Here is a 15973-nt window from a genome sequence, read left to right as displayed (position 1 = left end):
GCCTGGAACTGCTGACGTCAGGTGATCTGCCTGCCTCGGCCTCCCAAAGTGCAGGGATTACAGGCGTGAGTCACCGCAGCCGGCCAACATTTACAATATCGTTTACTTGCTTTCTGTCTTTTCTTAGTATTAGAATACTTGAAACAAGGTACATTTAATCAAATGACTTATTTTTTGTCCCTTATAGGTCTATCTGACTGTTTTGAAGCATGGTGATGGCACTACTTTAGACATTATGTTAAAAGTAAGTATATTTGAGAAGGCTCCCATTTCCTGCTTTTGAACTTGGATAGACACACAGTATACCTCTAAATGGTTAAAAAAAAAAAAAAAAAAAAAGTCCTAGAAAAGAAAGATGCATATTGTAGACATGCAAGTATTTTAAAACTGTGAGATAATTATATGTCTATCCATATACGTTATTATATCAGTATTATCAGTATGATGCCAAAGACATCTACTTTTCCCCACCTTTTTTACTCACTTTATGCATCTGAAATCTTTTTTTTTTTTTTGAGACAAGGTCTCACTCTGTCACCCAGGCTAAAGTGACATAATCATGGATCACTGCAGCATCAACCTTCCAGGCTCAAGTGATCCTCCTGTGTCAGCCTTCCAAGTAGCTGGAATTATAGGAGTGTGATAACCACACCCAGCTAATTTTTGTGTTTTTTGTAGAGAGAAGGTTTCACCATGCCCAGGCTGGTCTCAAACTCCTGGGGTCAAGTGATACACCCACCTCAGCCTCCCAAAGTGCTGGGATTACAGGCATGAGCTACTGTGCCCAGCTGAAATTTTAACACTGAAGTAAATGTTCGTTTTGATTAACAAATCACTTTCTTTAAATTTTATCTTCAGTGTAAACTTACTTGGGGTTCTGCCCATTTTAAGCAAAACGTTTGTTTCTGTGCTTAGGTTTGTTTTTCTGCTTAGAAAAGGGATAGACAGATGATGATCAAGTGTCTCAAGCATTTGAGCTATGGCAGGGTCCTTTATTAATAGACAGGAAATTAATTCACCTGCCTTCATAGCCTCTCTAGTTTTCCCAGGGTAATTGGCATGTAATTAAGCTCTGACTTCGACAAAACATAGATAAAACTTTCCATGTCCTCATAATGGCAGCAATGTTTGAAACTTTGAATCAATAGTAGTACTGTGAAGCAAATGCTATCTCCAGTCCCTGTTCATACAGTTCCGGTCTATAAGGAAATGGCTTGAGTGCACTGGCTACATTAGAGGTGGAGGTAGCCAAATCTACTTTTTAATCATTAAATAAAATGTGCACAATGTGCCTAAAAACCCATTCGTTAAAAGATCCACGCTTAGGACAGGAGTGGAAGGTGCTTTACTGTCTCTGCCTTTCATGGATTAACAACACTGTTCTGACTTAAAGGGAGTTCATGATAATCAGCTTCACTGTAGAAATAGCTCTAATGATCATAATTGCAGATCTAAATTCTGATATTTTGGTTTTAAACAAATCCTCTGAAAAATGATTAGGATGTCTGAAAATAAAAACTTTAAGAAACTGTACCTCAAAATGTACTGCTTTACCCATGTTGTAATAGGTTTACTTTCTTTTTTTTTTTTTTTTTTTTTTTTGAGACGGAGTCTCACTCTGTCACCCAGGCTGGAGTGTAGTGGCACGATCTTGGCTCACTGCAACCTCTGCCTCCCGGGTTCACGTGATTCTCCTGCCTCAGCCTCCCAAGGAGCTGGGACTACAGGCACCCGCCACCACACCCAGCTAATTTTTGTATTTTTAGTAGAGACGGGGTTTCACCATATTGGCCAGGCAGGCCTCGAACTCCTGACCTTGTCATCCGCCCGACTCGGCCTCCCAAAGTGCTGGGATTATAGGCATGAGCCACCATGCCCAGCCTGCTTCCTAAGAATATAAAAGTTATATTTGGGAGAGCTGGGCATGGTGGCATGCACCTGTAGTTCTAGCTTCTCAGGAGGCTGAGGCAGGAGGAGCACTTGAGCCCAGGAGTTCAAGGCTGCAGGGAGCTATGATTGTGCCACTGTACTCCAGCCTGGGTGACAGAGCAAGACCCTATCTTAAAAAAGACCCTAAAAAAAGTTAAATTTGGGTTTACCTTCCACCTGAACATTAAGGTCCCTTCTCAGTCTTAATATTCTGTGAACCTGTATACTATAAATGATAATGTATGAAATGGGATATTTGATTTTTTTCCATCTATTCCATGATGATATGGAAAAAAATAGGGGTTCTGAAAATTTCATGGCAGATACATTGACATTTTCATGTCATGGCACTTTTAAGATTTTCCACAAGTATGTGTATTTATTCAGAGTTTGCATTTATTTAACACAAGGGAGTTCACGATAGTCAGCTTCACCATGGAAGTAGCTCTAATGAAGGTCGCATCATGGTTCTTCAAGAAGCCATTTGGTAAGAGATGAGGAGGGTTGTCTTATGATGGTAATTTAGGAATAATGTGGCAGGGTTAAAAAACATTAATTCATAGTATATTTGAAATGTGGTGTTAGAGTGCCATCTAGTGGACTAGAATAACAGTTCTCTTTGGAGGAAAATGTTTCCTGAAAGCCAAAGGTTCAGACCTTGAATATTGGAGCTGAAAAGGGCCTTAGAAATTATCTGTCCACCCATCTCATTTTACTAATGGGGAAACTGAGACCCAGAGGGATGAAGGACTTAGTCAAGATCACACAGCTAGTTAGAGGCAAAACTGGGACTAGAACCCAGATCTCCCAAGGTCCTATCTATTTTACTGCACTGCTGCTTAGAGTCCAAACGGGCCAGGCATGGTGGTTCATGCCTGTAATCCCAGCACTTTGGATGGGAGGATCACTTGAGGCTAGGAGTTCGAGACCAGCCTGGGCAACATGGAGAAACTCTGGCTCTACTAAAAATAGAAAAATTAGCTAGGCGTGGTTGTAGTGAGCTAACACCATTGCACTCCAGCATGGGCAACAGAGCGAGACTCCATCCCCAAAAAAAAAAAAAAAAAAAAAAAAGAGAGACCAGCCTGGTCAACATAGCGAGACCCCATCTCTATTTCTTATAAATTAAAATTGTTTATTGAAAAAAAAAAAAGTGTCGAAAGGAAGAGGAAACTGAGAGCTTTGATGAGGTCTCCAGACACTCTGGTCAGTGTTAAATCTTAAGGGGTAGAAAAGATCAAAAGAGTCTAAATTGTCTTGGAGACATAGCTCTTATACATATATAGTTCTAATTTTTAAGAATTAAAACATTTTGTTTCTGATTATGAAAAAAAGATTATATATATATATATGCACACACTATGGAAGATTTAGAGACTAGAAAAGTATAAAGAGGAAAATAAAACTTACCTATAGTTTAAAAAGCAGGTAGCAAAAACAGCATGTATAACATGCTCTCTTTCCAGATTTGATAATGTACATATAGTAGTAATTTTATTTTTTTCTTTATGCTTCTCTGTCTTTCAGATATTCTGCATTCAGTATGTGCTGCTTTTGCAGTTAAAAAGTGTGAAGATGCATAATCCCACTGATCAGAAACCATCATTAATTAATACTACCATTTTGATGTATTTCCAGGGGTTCTCCCCCACCCCCTTTTTTTGGAAACACAGTCTTGCTCTGTTGTCCAGACTGGAGTGCAGTGGTACGATATGGGCTCACTGCAACCTCCACCTCAGCCTTCCAAAGTGCTAGGATTACAGGCGTGAACCACTGTGCCCAGCCATATATATATATGTATTTTTTTTGAAATTTAGGATCATTCTGCTTTGTCTACTTTCTTTACTTAAATATAAGAACAGGTTTATGAGATATTCTTAAAATATAACTTTCAATAATGCATTTTTATAAGTAATTACAGTATTCATTTTCAATTTTTCACTATTTTAAATTAATTTGATGATCTGGTATAAGATTACTAATGATTAGTTTGTTCTTCTAACACAGAACATTAGCCAAATATCAATAATGTAAAGAATTTGGCTATGATAGATTTTACCTCTTAGATCTTGATGTTAAACTGGTCTGAACTAATGACAGGCTATTCATCTGGTAGCATTTACATCTAGTGATTTACTTACTGTAACAGCAGATGACAAATTTAGTGCCAAAGCATTTTTTTTTCTTTTTATTTTTGAGACAGAGTCTGGTTCTCTTGCCCAGACTGGAGTGCAGTGGCATGATCTCAGGTCACTGCAACCTCCCAGGTTCAAGGGATTCTCCTGCCTTGGCCTCCCAAGTAGCTGGGATTACAGGCGGGCACCTTTTTTTTTTTTTTTTGTATTTTTAGTAGAAACGGGGTTTCACCATGTTGGCCAGGCTGATCTCGAACTCTTGACCTCAGGTGATCCACCCATCTCGGCCTCCCAAAGTGCTGGGATTACAGGCGTGAACCACCGCACCCGGCCCAAAGCATCTTGAAAAGTATTCTCTTTCGTTAATATAATGCCCTGACATTCTTACCTAGTGAGAATATAGAACCTAAGTTTTACCTTACTGGGGAAGAAGCTCATATAATCATATGCAGAACATCCAAGGGAGAGTTAACTATTCCTATCTTTATCTTTTTTCCTGTAGCTTCATAAACAAGCAGATATGCAAGAAGAGAAAAACCGAATCGAAAGAGTCCTTGGCGCTACTCTTTTGCCTGACCTGATTCAAAAAGTCCTCACGTTTGCACTTTCAGTAAGTTACAGTGAAAACTGCATTTAGAAGTGAATCGTTACCCATCTGTGACAAGTGTCTCTGATTCAGCTCTGATCCTCTTGAGCTGCCTTAACCCTAACTAAAGCTTCCTTTTCCAGAGAAACTGGCTTGAGTTTTTGTTACTGACTTCTGTTTTTCTCCCACTAGTGGCGAGAATCAGAATAGTTGGGAGAGTAAACACATTGTCTCTCCAGAATGGAAACTATGAGGACAGGGACTCTTGAAAACTGGGAAACTGGCTTATGCCTTTGCTTACTTTGTGTCTCTTCCTTTCTTAAACCTATAGGCTCCTAAGCAAGTATCTGTTGAGTAGTCTGTCTGTCTGAACCTGTCTCAGTACCTCATTCTCATTTTGGTTGATCTTTAGGTTAAACATTATCTTCTTTGCTGAGAACTTCTGGTTCCAGTTATTCCTAAAACAAGGAATAAGTGTCTTCAGTGTGATTACTTCAGTGTCAACAGTATGTTGCACTTTCTGGTACCAGAATATGTTTTTGATACACTAGACTTTTAGCTCTTTTTCTTTTTTTTAGGAAGAGGTACGTCCACAGGACACTGTATCGGTAATTGGTGGAGTAGCTGGAGGCAGCAAGCATGGAAGGAAAGCTGCTTGGAAATTCATAAAGGACAACTGGGAAGAACTTTATAACCGATACCAGGGAGGATTCTTAATATCCAGACTAATAAAGGTGTGTGAAAAACTTTGAGTAGCTTGCTAATCATGGATATTATTTAGTGACATCCATGATTCACTACACCCATACATTGTGGTCTTTGCTCTTTAAATGTTTCCTGTGGCCAGGCGCAGTGGCTTACGCCTGTAATACCAGCACTTTGGGAGGCCGAGGTGGGCAGATCACCTGAGGTCGGGAGTTCGAGACTATCCTGGCCAACATGGTGAAACCCTGTCCCTACTAAAAATAGAAAAATTAGCTGAGCATGGTGGTGTGTGCCTGTAATCCCAGGTACTTGGGAGGCTGAGGCAGGAGAATCGCTTGAACCCGGGAGGCGGAGGTTGTGGTGAGCCGAGATGAGGTCATTGCACTCCAGCCTGGGCAACAAGTGTGAAACTCCGTCTTAAAAAAAAAAAAGTTTCCTTAAATAGTTACTGGCTTTATTTAAGGACTTCTCCATCTCCCATCACACATCCTTTATGACAGACTGAAGTTGGCAGAGAACAGAATGGTTTGTTTTTAGGGTAAATGGAAGTTTGTTCCCAGCCTCTTAGTTTCACTTACTGTTTAAAACCATTGTTTTGCAGCTATCAGTTGAAGGATTTGCAGTTGATAAAATGGCTGGAGAGGTTAAGGTAAGGAAAATACTGTTTACTCTTCACTTTTCAATCTAGTAAGTAAAAACTAACCTGGTTGTAATCATAGTGTTGGGATAATGTACTGTAGCATCTCTGTGTTTTGTTTAGAGAAAGACATCATGCAGGGCTGTATAGGCCATATTAAGAATTTCCTGAAAATAGCCAGGCATGGTAGCTCACATCTGTAATCTCAGCACTTTGGGAGGCCGAGGCAGGTGGATCACCTGAGGTCAGGACTTCGAGACCAGCCTGGGCAACATGGTGAAACCCCAAATTAGCTGGACACGGTGGTGCACGTCTCTAATCCCAGCTACTCAGGAGGCTGAGGCAGGAGAATTGCTTGAGCCTGGGAGGTGGAGGTTGCAGTGAGCTGAGATCGTGCCATTGCACTCCAGCCTGGGTGACAGAGCGAGACTCCGTCTCAAAAAAAAAAAAAAAAAAAAATTCCTAAAAATTGAAAGCCTTCGAATGGTTTATAAACAAGGCAGTGCCTTGATCTGATTTGTGTTATAAAAATTTCAGTCTGGCTGCAATGTGGATAATAGTTTGGAATGGGGAAGAGATGTTGGGAAGCTAACTCTCCTAGCAAGAATGATAGAATAGCTTACAGTAGGGTAGTGGCAGTAGTGGAGGAGACGGAGTAATGGAGATTCAGGGGCTTGAATTTGTTAACCATTAGTTCAACAATATTTATTGATTGGCTTCTCTGTTGTGAGCATATCTGGGAGAGGAAGAAAAACAAGCCAGGATAATCCCCAGGTTTCTGGTGTGTAAATGTTGGTACTACTCTGAGATGGAATGGAAAAAGACTTGAGGCCCTGATAAGTGAACCATGATTAGGAGCCTTGGAACAGTAGCAATTGTCATCTGTGTAAATAAGGTTATTGATTTCTAAAAGGTCTATGTTTAGTCAGATGGATTAGTCATTCTGTCTTTCACACCTGTGGTGACTAATTCAAAGGAAAAGCCCTATCATTTTGCCAGCTGGTGTTTAAGAGTTGCTTTGTTTTCTATGAAACCAGGTGTACTCCATTAGAAAAGTTTATTCAACTTTTAATCATTAAGCATTGTGATAAATTATAAACTTAGAAATTGTTTGTTTTACTGTATTAAAAATGTTGGATTCCTGTAATTCCAGCATTTTGGGAGGCTGAGGTGGGAGGATTGCTTGAGCTCGAGAGTTCAAGACCAGTCTGGGCAACATGGTAGGACCCCATCTCTACAAAAAGGAAAAAACAGTTAGGCCTGGGAGTGCACGCTTGTGGTCCCAGCTACCCAGGAAGTTAGGGTGGGAGGTTTACTTGAGCCCAGGAGGTTGAGGCTGTGATGAGCCATGATCGTTTCATTGCACTCTAGCCTGGGCAACAGAGTGAGACCCTGTCTCAAAAAAAAAAAAAAAAAAAAAAAAAAAAAAGACCATGGGGTGTTAAATTATTAGGGCACAGCAGCAATTTAAACTTCTTTGTATTATCATCCCTTACAAATTAATCTTTATTTGAAGCAGCCAAAATGTGTTGAATCCTTAAGTACTCTGTGCTAGGTATTTTGTCAAATGTTTATATGGATTGTCTCTTTAATCTTCTGGAGTAAATATTTTCTCATAGTTGAGAAAACTGAGACTTAGAGCAGTTAATTTTCTCACAGTCACAAGCTCTAGTACATGACCAAACCTAGATTCAAGTTCCAAGTCTTCAGTCCAAAGACTGTATTTACCACTACACAATTAGCCTAAAAGAAAGGCAGTAGGTTCTGTCTCTTTATTAACTTTTGATTAGGTTGTTAAGCATATAATATTTAAGGGGAGAATTCCTATATGCAGGTCCAAGGAGTTGCTTGTTTTCTTTTAGCCTGAGGGTGGCAGTGGTAAATTCTCATGCCTGAAGATGATGCATCCTTTATATAGACCAGTGGGTATTTTTTCATAACCTGTAATATTAACTTCTTATTGCTAGTAATGATCCTGCATTCTGGGTTGTTTTATACCAGGCTTTCTTCGAGAGTCACCCAGCTCCTTCAGCTGAGCGTACCATCCAGCAGTGTTGTGAAAATATTCTGCTGAATGCTGCCTGGCTAAAGCGAGATGCTGAGAGCATCCACCAGTACCTCCTTCAGCGGAAGGCCTCACCACCCACAGTGTGAATCCTGAGGTGCCGCCATTGGCGGTTCTGCTGCTTCGCTGCAGGGATAAGGTGGAGCTACCGAACAGCTGATTCGTCTGCCAAGAATTTGGAGTCTTCTTTCAAACCAGTGGGGGTTGGACAATGAATGTAGTTAACTGGTTCCTGCTCACACTCCAGAATTAAATTCTATTGAAAAAGGAAAATCAGCAATTCAGCAAAAAGTAAATAAAAAATAAAAATGTAAATATAATAGTAATAAAATAGAGCATAATGAAACTGTGAAACTTTCTGAAGCCTTGTCAGTGGTTAAAAGTATTTAACACTCTACTGTTAATGACAGATGTTCTGTTTTTATAACCTACCAAAAGGAAACTAGAGGCTTCTTGGTGAAGAGGATTTTTGTGAAGTGGGTTCTGCAAGCAGCCAAGGGTGGGTTCTGCACCAGCCAAGGGTGGTGTCCATTTCTGGGAATGGTTAAACACAAAAGGCTGATAGCTGGTATAATATAGTTGGAGTCAGCGCATAATTCCAAGTGTTTTTTTTTTTTTGGCACGGGGACTGATCAGGAAGATATATTCCTGCATAACTCAATCTGAACCAAGGATTGTAGTTTAGTTTTCCTCCTTGCCTTCCCTTCTGTGTGACCCCCTGGCCAAAAAAAAAAAACCAACAAAAAAAAACCCTACCCTGTTCTGTTTTTTTTCCTCCCTTTAGTTCCACCCCCAACCCCCATTCCCCGGTTTCCTTCTTAGAGATAAAGAAATAATAAGGAAACATCTTTCATAGCCACATTAAATAAGAGAAACTGATATACATTATTTTTTTTCTTTTTAAAGATGACTTATAAGAACCCTGAAATTCATATAGGTGAGACAATAGAAATAAAAAGATTTTCAGCCAGGCCTTTCTGAAGGAGTTATTCTGCTAAAAATGGTCTTAGTTGTCTGACAAGCCAGCTATTGAACCTCTTCATAACAGTATCAACACTGGCTTCTCCTGGTTCATTTTATGCGTGCGAGAAGTCAGTGGTAACTGCTGCAGGGCTTATACATTAGTGGTAACTGGTTTAAAAAACAAAGACTGTAAGCCTGTGTGTGCCACTGTTTGCTTCAACAGTATATCCTACTAACAAGCCTCACCTGTTTAATCCAATGAGTTTTAAATCTAAATCTCATTCCCTTCTTTCCCTACCTTTTTTTTTTTCTTAAAAAAAAATTTGTGTTATTAACAGAAATTCATACTTGGTGTGGCTTAACTGTATTTCAGAAGGTCATCAGATTGTGAGACTGCTTCCTTGAAACATTTTTGTGCTATTGTTTTAAAAAAATAACAATTAAAAAACAGTTGGCGTTAATAAAAATGTCAATGTGAAACTGATGTCCTGATTCACTTTATTCTCTTTGATAAGAAACTAAAAACTTTCCTATCAGTAGGCTTATGCAAAGTTATACTATCATAGGATTTTTCAAATTCAAAAAAATCCAGTTCCTTAATTCCTAATTTATAGATCTTAACAGAAAAATCCTGAGATTCATTCTAAATCAGTTCTACATTCTCAAAACTCTCAGAGCCTCTTACAGTCAGTATTCAGGAATGAACTTGAGACTTCCTCAGTCCCTAGTTTTGAAGCACCCTAGTTCAGGCACCATGCTCAGGGCTGCCCTCAGGCTCTCCAAACATGCTTAAGGCACCAGTGAAGCAGAGGCACCAAAAAGACTGAGAAAAATGCAGTTTTAATTGAAGAACTCAGAATTTTGCAATCAGAAATTCTGGAAACAGGTTATTTTACTTTCAGCATACATGTGATTTTCATCTGTAATAGTAGTTTGAATTACGTTCAGGGAGAGGTTATACTGGATGTCTTCCATTTGCCTTTCAGAACCTCTCTTCATCCCACTCTGGACCCCAGCGGGTGCTGACCCACATGGACTGCATGAATGGCTCCCTTGCCCTCTGACTTCAGCTTCTGTTTATCCAATTAGTATTATCCAAAGAAGATGAGAAGATACAGGAAAGATGGTCAGAGTACTCTGGCTTTCTCATTGCCAGGTCACATGGGTTGTCTGTGTCCCTTTAGCAAAGACCACAGCTCTTACCAAGCAGCCCCCTCTAGCTTCTGGCTCCTCTTTGCTCCTTCACATCTAGGAATAGAAAGGAGAACTCGAGAGCTGGGTACGGTGGCCCACGCTTGTAATCCCAGCACTTTGGGAGGCCGAGACAGGTGGATCACCTGAGGTCAAGAATTCAAGACCAGCCTGGCCAACATGGTGAAACCCCGTCTCTACTCAAAATACAAAAATTAGCTGGGCATGGTGGCGCATGCCTGTAATCCCAGCTACTCGGGAGGCTGAAGCAGGAGAATCGCTTGAACCCAGGAGGCAGAGGTTGCAGTGAGCCAAGACCGCGCCATTGCACTCCAGCCTGGGCAAGAACAGCGAAACTCCGTCTCCAAAAAAAAAAGATTCAAGCTGGGCGCAGTCACTCACACCTGTAATCCCAGCACTTTGGGAGGCTGAGGTAGACAGATCACCTGAGGTCAGGAGTTTCAGACCAGCCTGGTCAACGTGATGAAACCCCTGTTTCTACTAAAAATACGAAAATTGGCCAAGCATGGTGATGCATGTCTGTAATACCAGCTACTTGAGAGGCCGAGGCACAAGAATTGCTTGAGCCTGGGAGGCAGAGGCTGCAGTGAGCTGAGATCGTGCCACTGCACTCCAGTCTGGGCAACAGAGCGAGACTGTCTAAAAGAAAAAAAAAAAAAGGAGGACTTAGTTACCAGCCCTGGATTACGCCATTATTCTTCATCGATTTTCCTGCACTCTGTCCATGTCTTTGTAAATAGTCCTTTATTAAACCTTCCTCAGTTTGTGTTCTTTCCTACTAATACCTTGAGTGATTTGGGCACAATAGCCCTGCTGCTTTGGGTCTCTAAAGGTTTTAATTCAGCCTTTTCTGTGTCAGATGTTTTGTCTTTCAAATAGCTCCCTATCATAAGTCATACACCTATTTTACAGATGAGAATGCAGACTCAGAAAAGTAAGGCAAATTAATACAGCAAAATAACTATCAACCAGTGATCAAGCCAGGTTTGCTAGTCTCCAAAGGCTGTGGTCTTTCAGGGAACTGCCATGTCTCCACAATTAAAAGATCATAGTTAGTTAGACTGGGCCAGGCAATAGCATTAAAGCTTAATTACCTTTTCCTAATATATTTTGGTTACAAATTTTAGTGGAAATCAGAAGGTTTGGAAGAAACAAGTATGTTAATGCCTCCTATGGAGAGTTTTACATTATTTTTCATTAATGAGATTCAGTAAAGCTTTTTGGAACAGTGGGCAGTGGTGGGGTGAATTCTCAACTTGCAATTTCTAAGGATAGGTTTTAGGGAGCAAGGAATAAATCTGTTGAGTACAATTTGGGGAGGATTAAGAGGAGTTCTATAGCTCTAAATAGATTCTTCAAATTCTATAACCCAAAAAGTTTCCAGAATGACCAGAAAGACATCATGGAGCCACATGTAAGTGCTAATGTTTTTTGTTTTTATTTTTTAGCAAGTTACTAAATAAAAGCAAGTGGGCCAGGCACAGTGGCTCATGCTTGTAATCCCAACACTTACCAAGGCAGGTGGATTACCTGAGGTCAGGAGATCAAGACCAGCCTGGCCAACATGGCAAAACCCCGTCTCTGCTAAAAATACAAAAATTAGTCAGTGTGGTGGTGCATGCCTATAATCCCAGCTACTCGGGAGTCTGAGGTGGGAGAATCTACTTGAACCCAGGAGGCAGAGGTTGCAGTGGGCTGAGATTGCACCACTGCACTCCAGCCTGGGTGACAGAGCAAGACTCCCTCTCAAAAAAACAATTAATTTTAAAATAAACAGGCCAGGCGCGGTGGCTCATGCCTGTATTCCCAGCACTTCGGGAGGCCCAGGTGGGCAGTTCACCTGAGGTCGGGAGTTCGAAACTAGCCTGACCAACATGGAGAAACCCTGTCTCTACTAAAAAAAAAAAAAAAAAAAATTAGCCGGGTGTGGTGGCGCATGCCTGTAATCCCAGCTACTTGGGAGGCTGAGGCAGGAGAATTGCTTGAACCCGGGAGGCAGAGGTTGTGGTGAGCCGAGATTGCGCCATTGCACTCCAGCCTGGGCAACAAGAGCGAAACTCCATCTCAAAAATAAAATGAATAAATAAAAATAAAAATCCAAGCTTTTGGTAATATGTTTATACTGCTGAATCTATACTTATAGCGTCATTCTTGACTGAAAAATATATTGCTTGATAGAACTGAATCTCTTCCTTTACTAGATACTAGTTTTAGGGTTTCAGAGTTGGTTTTCTCTAAATAAGAGTATTTGTGACAATGCAAAATACCCACCCAAGAAGGACCATGCCTTGTACCAACCCTGGTGCAAGCAAAATGACTGAGGTGTTTGGTTTCAAATGCAAGAATAAGAGCCTTGATGTTAACAAAACATTGAGCCGAACAACTGCCTTCCCTAGGAAACCAAATCAGAGGACTGGTTGTTCTACCAGTTTGATGGCCAGTGTTGTGATAGGTGACAGTGTCAGGTGAAGGAAAGTCAAGTGAGTTGTTACTGCCACTTATAAAGAACTCTGATTGCTCCTGTGATTCCACTGCAAGTATCTGGCAGCTGTAGCTTTCACTACTGGGCTTCTGTTTCCAACACTGGGGAGGAACTGGCAGAGAATGAACATAGTTTACTATCATGATCTGTGCTTTCTCAGGGAGGTTGTAGCAGCTAACAGCAGATATACTATACATCAATTAAGATGACTACCAGGAAGAAAAAAATAATCCTTGCCATGGTTTGGCTGACAGTACCAGTACGGTCCTCTGAGACATCCCCTACCCCTACTCTAACCAACTTTAACCTTCATCACCAATTTGACAAATTTTACAGGTGTATTTCGTTACACTGCAATTCTGGGCAACTCTTAATAGGACACTGATTACCTTGCATTATTTGTACTCATCTGGACATTCTCTTCCTTAATGTTTATTAGCCTGTACTTTTAAAGTTAAGGAGGGGGCCAGGCACAGTGGCTCACGCCTGTAATCCCAGCACTTTGGGAGGCTGAGGCAGGCGGATCACTTGAGCCCAGGAGTTTGAGACCAGCCTGGGCAACATAGTGAAACCCCATCTCTACAAAAAATACAAAAATTAGCTGGGTGTGGTGGCGCACTCCTGTAGTCCCAGCTACTTGGGAGGGTGAGGCAGGAGAATGGCTTGAGCCCAGCAGGAGGAGGTTGCAGTGAGCCGAGATCACGCCACTGGACTCCAGCCTGGGTGACAAGGCAAGACCCTATCTAAAAAAAATAAAATAAAAAATAGTTAAGGAGGTGCAGGCATGGTAGCTCACACCTGTAATCCCGGCACTTTGAGAAGCCAAGGTGGGAGGATCACTTGAGCTCAGGAGATTGAGACCAGCCTTGGCCACGTGGTAAAATGCCGTCTCTACTAAAAGTAAAAAAAATAGCTGGGCATGTTGGCGTGTGCCTGTAGTCCCAGCTACTCAGGAGGCTTAGGCTGCACTGACCTATGATCGCACCACTGCACTCCAGGCTGGGTGACAGTGAGACCCTGTCTCAATAATAGGGTCAGGGGGGTGGCTCATGCCTGTGATCCCAGCACTTTGGGAAGCCGAGGTGGGTGGATTGCTTGAGCTCAGGAGTTCAAGACCAGCCTGGGCAACATAACGAAACCCCGTCTCGTTATAAAAAATACACAAAATTTAGCCAGGCATAGTGGTATATGCCTGTGGTCCCAGCTACTCAGGAGGCTGAGGTGGGAGGAGGATCGCTGGAGCCCAGTAAGTTGAGGCTACAGTGAGTCAGGATGGCACCACTGCACTCCATCCTGGGTGAGAGCAAAACCCTGTCTCAAACAAAAATAATAGTAATAAAAATAAGGAGAAGAAAAAATCAGTATGTGGAATGGCTATTAGGTTAGTGGGAGAAGTCTCAAGAATATCATACAAAATAATAGAAGGGAGATGGAGGGAAACAACTTACAAGAAAACGTACAAAGCACTTGAAATATTTGAGATGAATGAGAACGGATGAGATTGCTGTTGCTTTTCTAACAGGTCAATTTCCTCTTCTATCAGCAGAGCACTTGTAAGTCAGAATGTGAAGGGATGTGATAGGATGAAGTTAATACTGTGCCCTCTACAAGTGTAAAGAAGTTCTTTGTTTTCTTCTTTTTTGTCTTGAGATGGTCTCTTTGTCACCCAGGCTGGAGTGCAGTGGCGTGATCCCGCCTCACTACAGCCTTGAACTTCTGGGCTCAAGGGATCCTCCCACCTCAGCCTCCTGAGTAGCTGGGACTACAGGTGTGTGCCACCACACCCACTAATTTAATTTGTTAATTTTGTGGAGGTGGGGTTTCACCATGTTGCCCAGGCTTGTCTCGAACTCCTAGGCTCAAGTGATCCCAAGTTACTGGGATTACAGGCATAAGCCATTTTGCCTGGCCTTAGTTCATTTTTTTTTTTTTTTGAGATGGAGTCTTGCTCTGTTGCCCAGGCTGGAGTGCAATGGCATGATCTTGGCTCACTGCAACCTCCGCCTCTCAGGTTCAAGCGATTCTCCCACCTTCAGCCTCCCGAGTAGCTGGGATTACAGGCATGCACCACGTGTCTGGCTAATTTTTGTATTTTTAGTAGACACGAGGTTTCGCCATGCTGGCCAGGCTGGTCTTGAACTCCTGACCGCCCACCTGGGCCTCCCAAAGTGCTGGGATTACAGGTGTGAGCCACCACGCCTGGCCTCTTAGTTCATTCTTATAACAGTAACAGAGTAGATAGACTATTGGATAAACAACGAAATAGTACATGACTTAGATCTCTTGGCTACCAAACCTGGCCTTCTCTTAATTTCTTATTCTCAGCAAATGGAAGACCTGTGTGACCAATACAGTAGCTACTAGCCATTCGCAGCTATTTAAATTAATTAGAATTAAATTAAAAGTTGCTTGGGGCTGGCTCATGCCTGTAATCCCAGCACTTTGGGAGGCCAAGGCAGGTGGATCACTTGAGTTCAAGACCAGCCTGGACAACATGGTGAAACCCCGTCTCTACTAAAAATACAAAAATTAACCAGGTGCATGCCTGTAATCCCAACTACTAAGGAGGCTGAGGCAGAGGACTTGCTTGAGCCCAGGAGGCAGAGATTGCACTCCGTGCCACTGCACTCCAGCCTGGGTAACAGGGCAAGACTCTGTCTCAAGAAAAAAGTTGCTTGGTTGCACTAGCCACATATCAGCTGCGCAGCAGCCACGTAAGGCTAGTGGCTACTGTATTGGACAGCACAAATATAAATCATATTCATCACTCAGGAAAGTTATATTGGACCACCCTGAGCTACACCTCGTATATCCAAGTGTATTTTTTTGTGTATCACTGAAAGTAATAGCCTGGGCAACATGGTGAGACTCTGTCTCTACAAAAAATTAAAAAAATTAACTGGGTGTGATAGACACACCTGTAGCCCCAACTGCTTAGAAGGCTGAGGTTGGGAGATCACTTGAGTCCAGGAGGTGGAGGCGGCAGTGAGCCGTGTTCGTGCCACTGCACTACAGAGCCTGGGCAGAGTGAGACCCTGTCTCCAAAAAACAAAAAAGTTACATTTTTACTAATCTTGTAACAAATTGCTGTTCATCTACGAACATTATGTCACTAACCCCTATTCATTTAAAATTTTATTTTTCATGAATGTAATACGTGTCGTATTCATTTTCCAAAAATTGAAGGAAAAAAAGTGACTCTCTTCTTACAAACTCCTCTACGTTTTTATACTCTATGCATTTTGAATATTTTTAGTAA

The 15973-nt window shown here is 41.7% G+C and overlaps 2 protein-coding genes across 18 annotated transcripts in view; one reads left to right on the top strand and one right to left on the bottom strand.

Annotated features, from left to right (window-relative positions):
* Positions 1-9500, top strand: part of NPEPPS (aminopeptidase puromycin sensitive) — a 94773-nt gene extending 85273 nt beyond the window's left edge. For 3 of the 4 annotated variants that reach the window (XM_009236557.4, XM_063718818.1, XM_054546290.2), the window contains 5 exons: positions 188-244; positions 4567-4674; positions 5229-5384; positions 5957-6004; positions 7994-9500. In XM_009236557.4, coding sequence (XP_009234832.1) covers positions 188-244; positions 4567-4674; positions 5229-5384; positions 5957-6004; positions 7994-8146 — 522 coding nt within the window. In that variant the 3' untranslated portion in view covers positions 8147-9500. Of the gene's footprint in view, positions 1-187; positions 245-4566; positions 4675-5228; positions 5385-5497; positions 5593-5956; positions 6005-7993 lie in introns of all 4 variants that reach the window. The other variant, XM_054546291.2, reaches the window with a different exon arrangement.
* Positions 1-15973, bottom strand: part of LOC129054925 (uncharacterized) — a 45596-nt gene that overhangs the window by 9528 nt on the left and 20095 nt on the right. For 10 of the 14 annotated variants that reach the window (XR_008519537.2, XR_008519540.2, XR_008519539.2 and 7 more), the window contains one exon: positions 7742-8313. The exons of 1 other annotated variant lie outside the window; for it this stretch is intronic. Coding sequence is in view for 2 of the 13 variants with exons in the window: in XM_054546296.2 (XP_054402271.1) it covers positions 8307-8313 (7 nt within the window). In the remaining 11 variants the exon portion in view is untranslated. Of the gene's footprint in view, positions 1-7741; positions 8314-10223; positions 10269-10657; positions 10872-15973 lie in introns of those variants that run through there. 3 more of the 14 variants (XR_008519543.2, XM_054546294.2, XR_010138310.1) reach the window with 2 other exon arrangements.

Source organism: Pongo abelii, chromosome 19 (assembly GCF_028885655.2).
Source record: "Pongo abelii isolate AG06213 chromosome 19, NHGRI_mPonAbe1-v2.0_pri, whole genome shotgun sequence".
Classification (NCBI taxonomy): domain Eukaryota; kingdom Metazoa; phylum Chordata; class Mammalia; order Primates; family Hominidae; genus Pongo; species Pongo abelii.
This window is presented reverse-complemented; position numbering and strand designations above follow the sequence as displayed.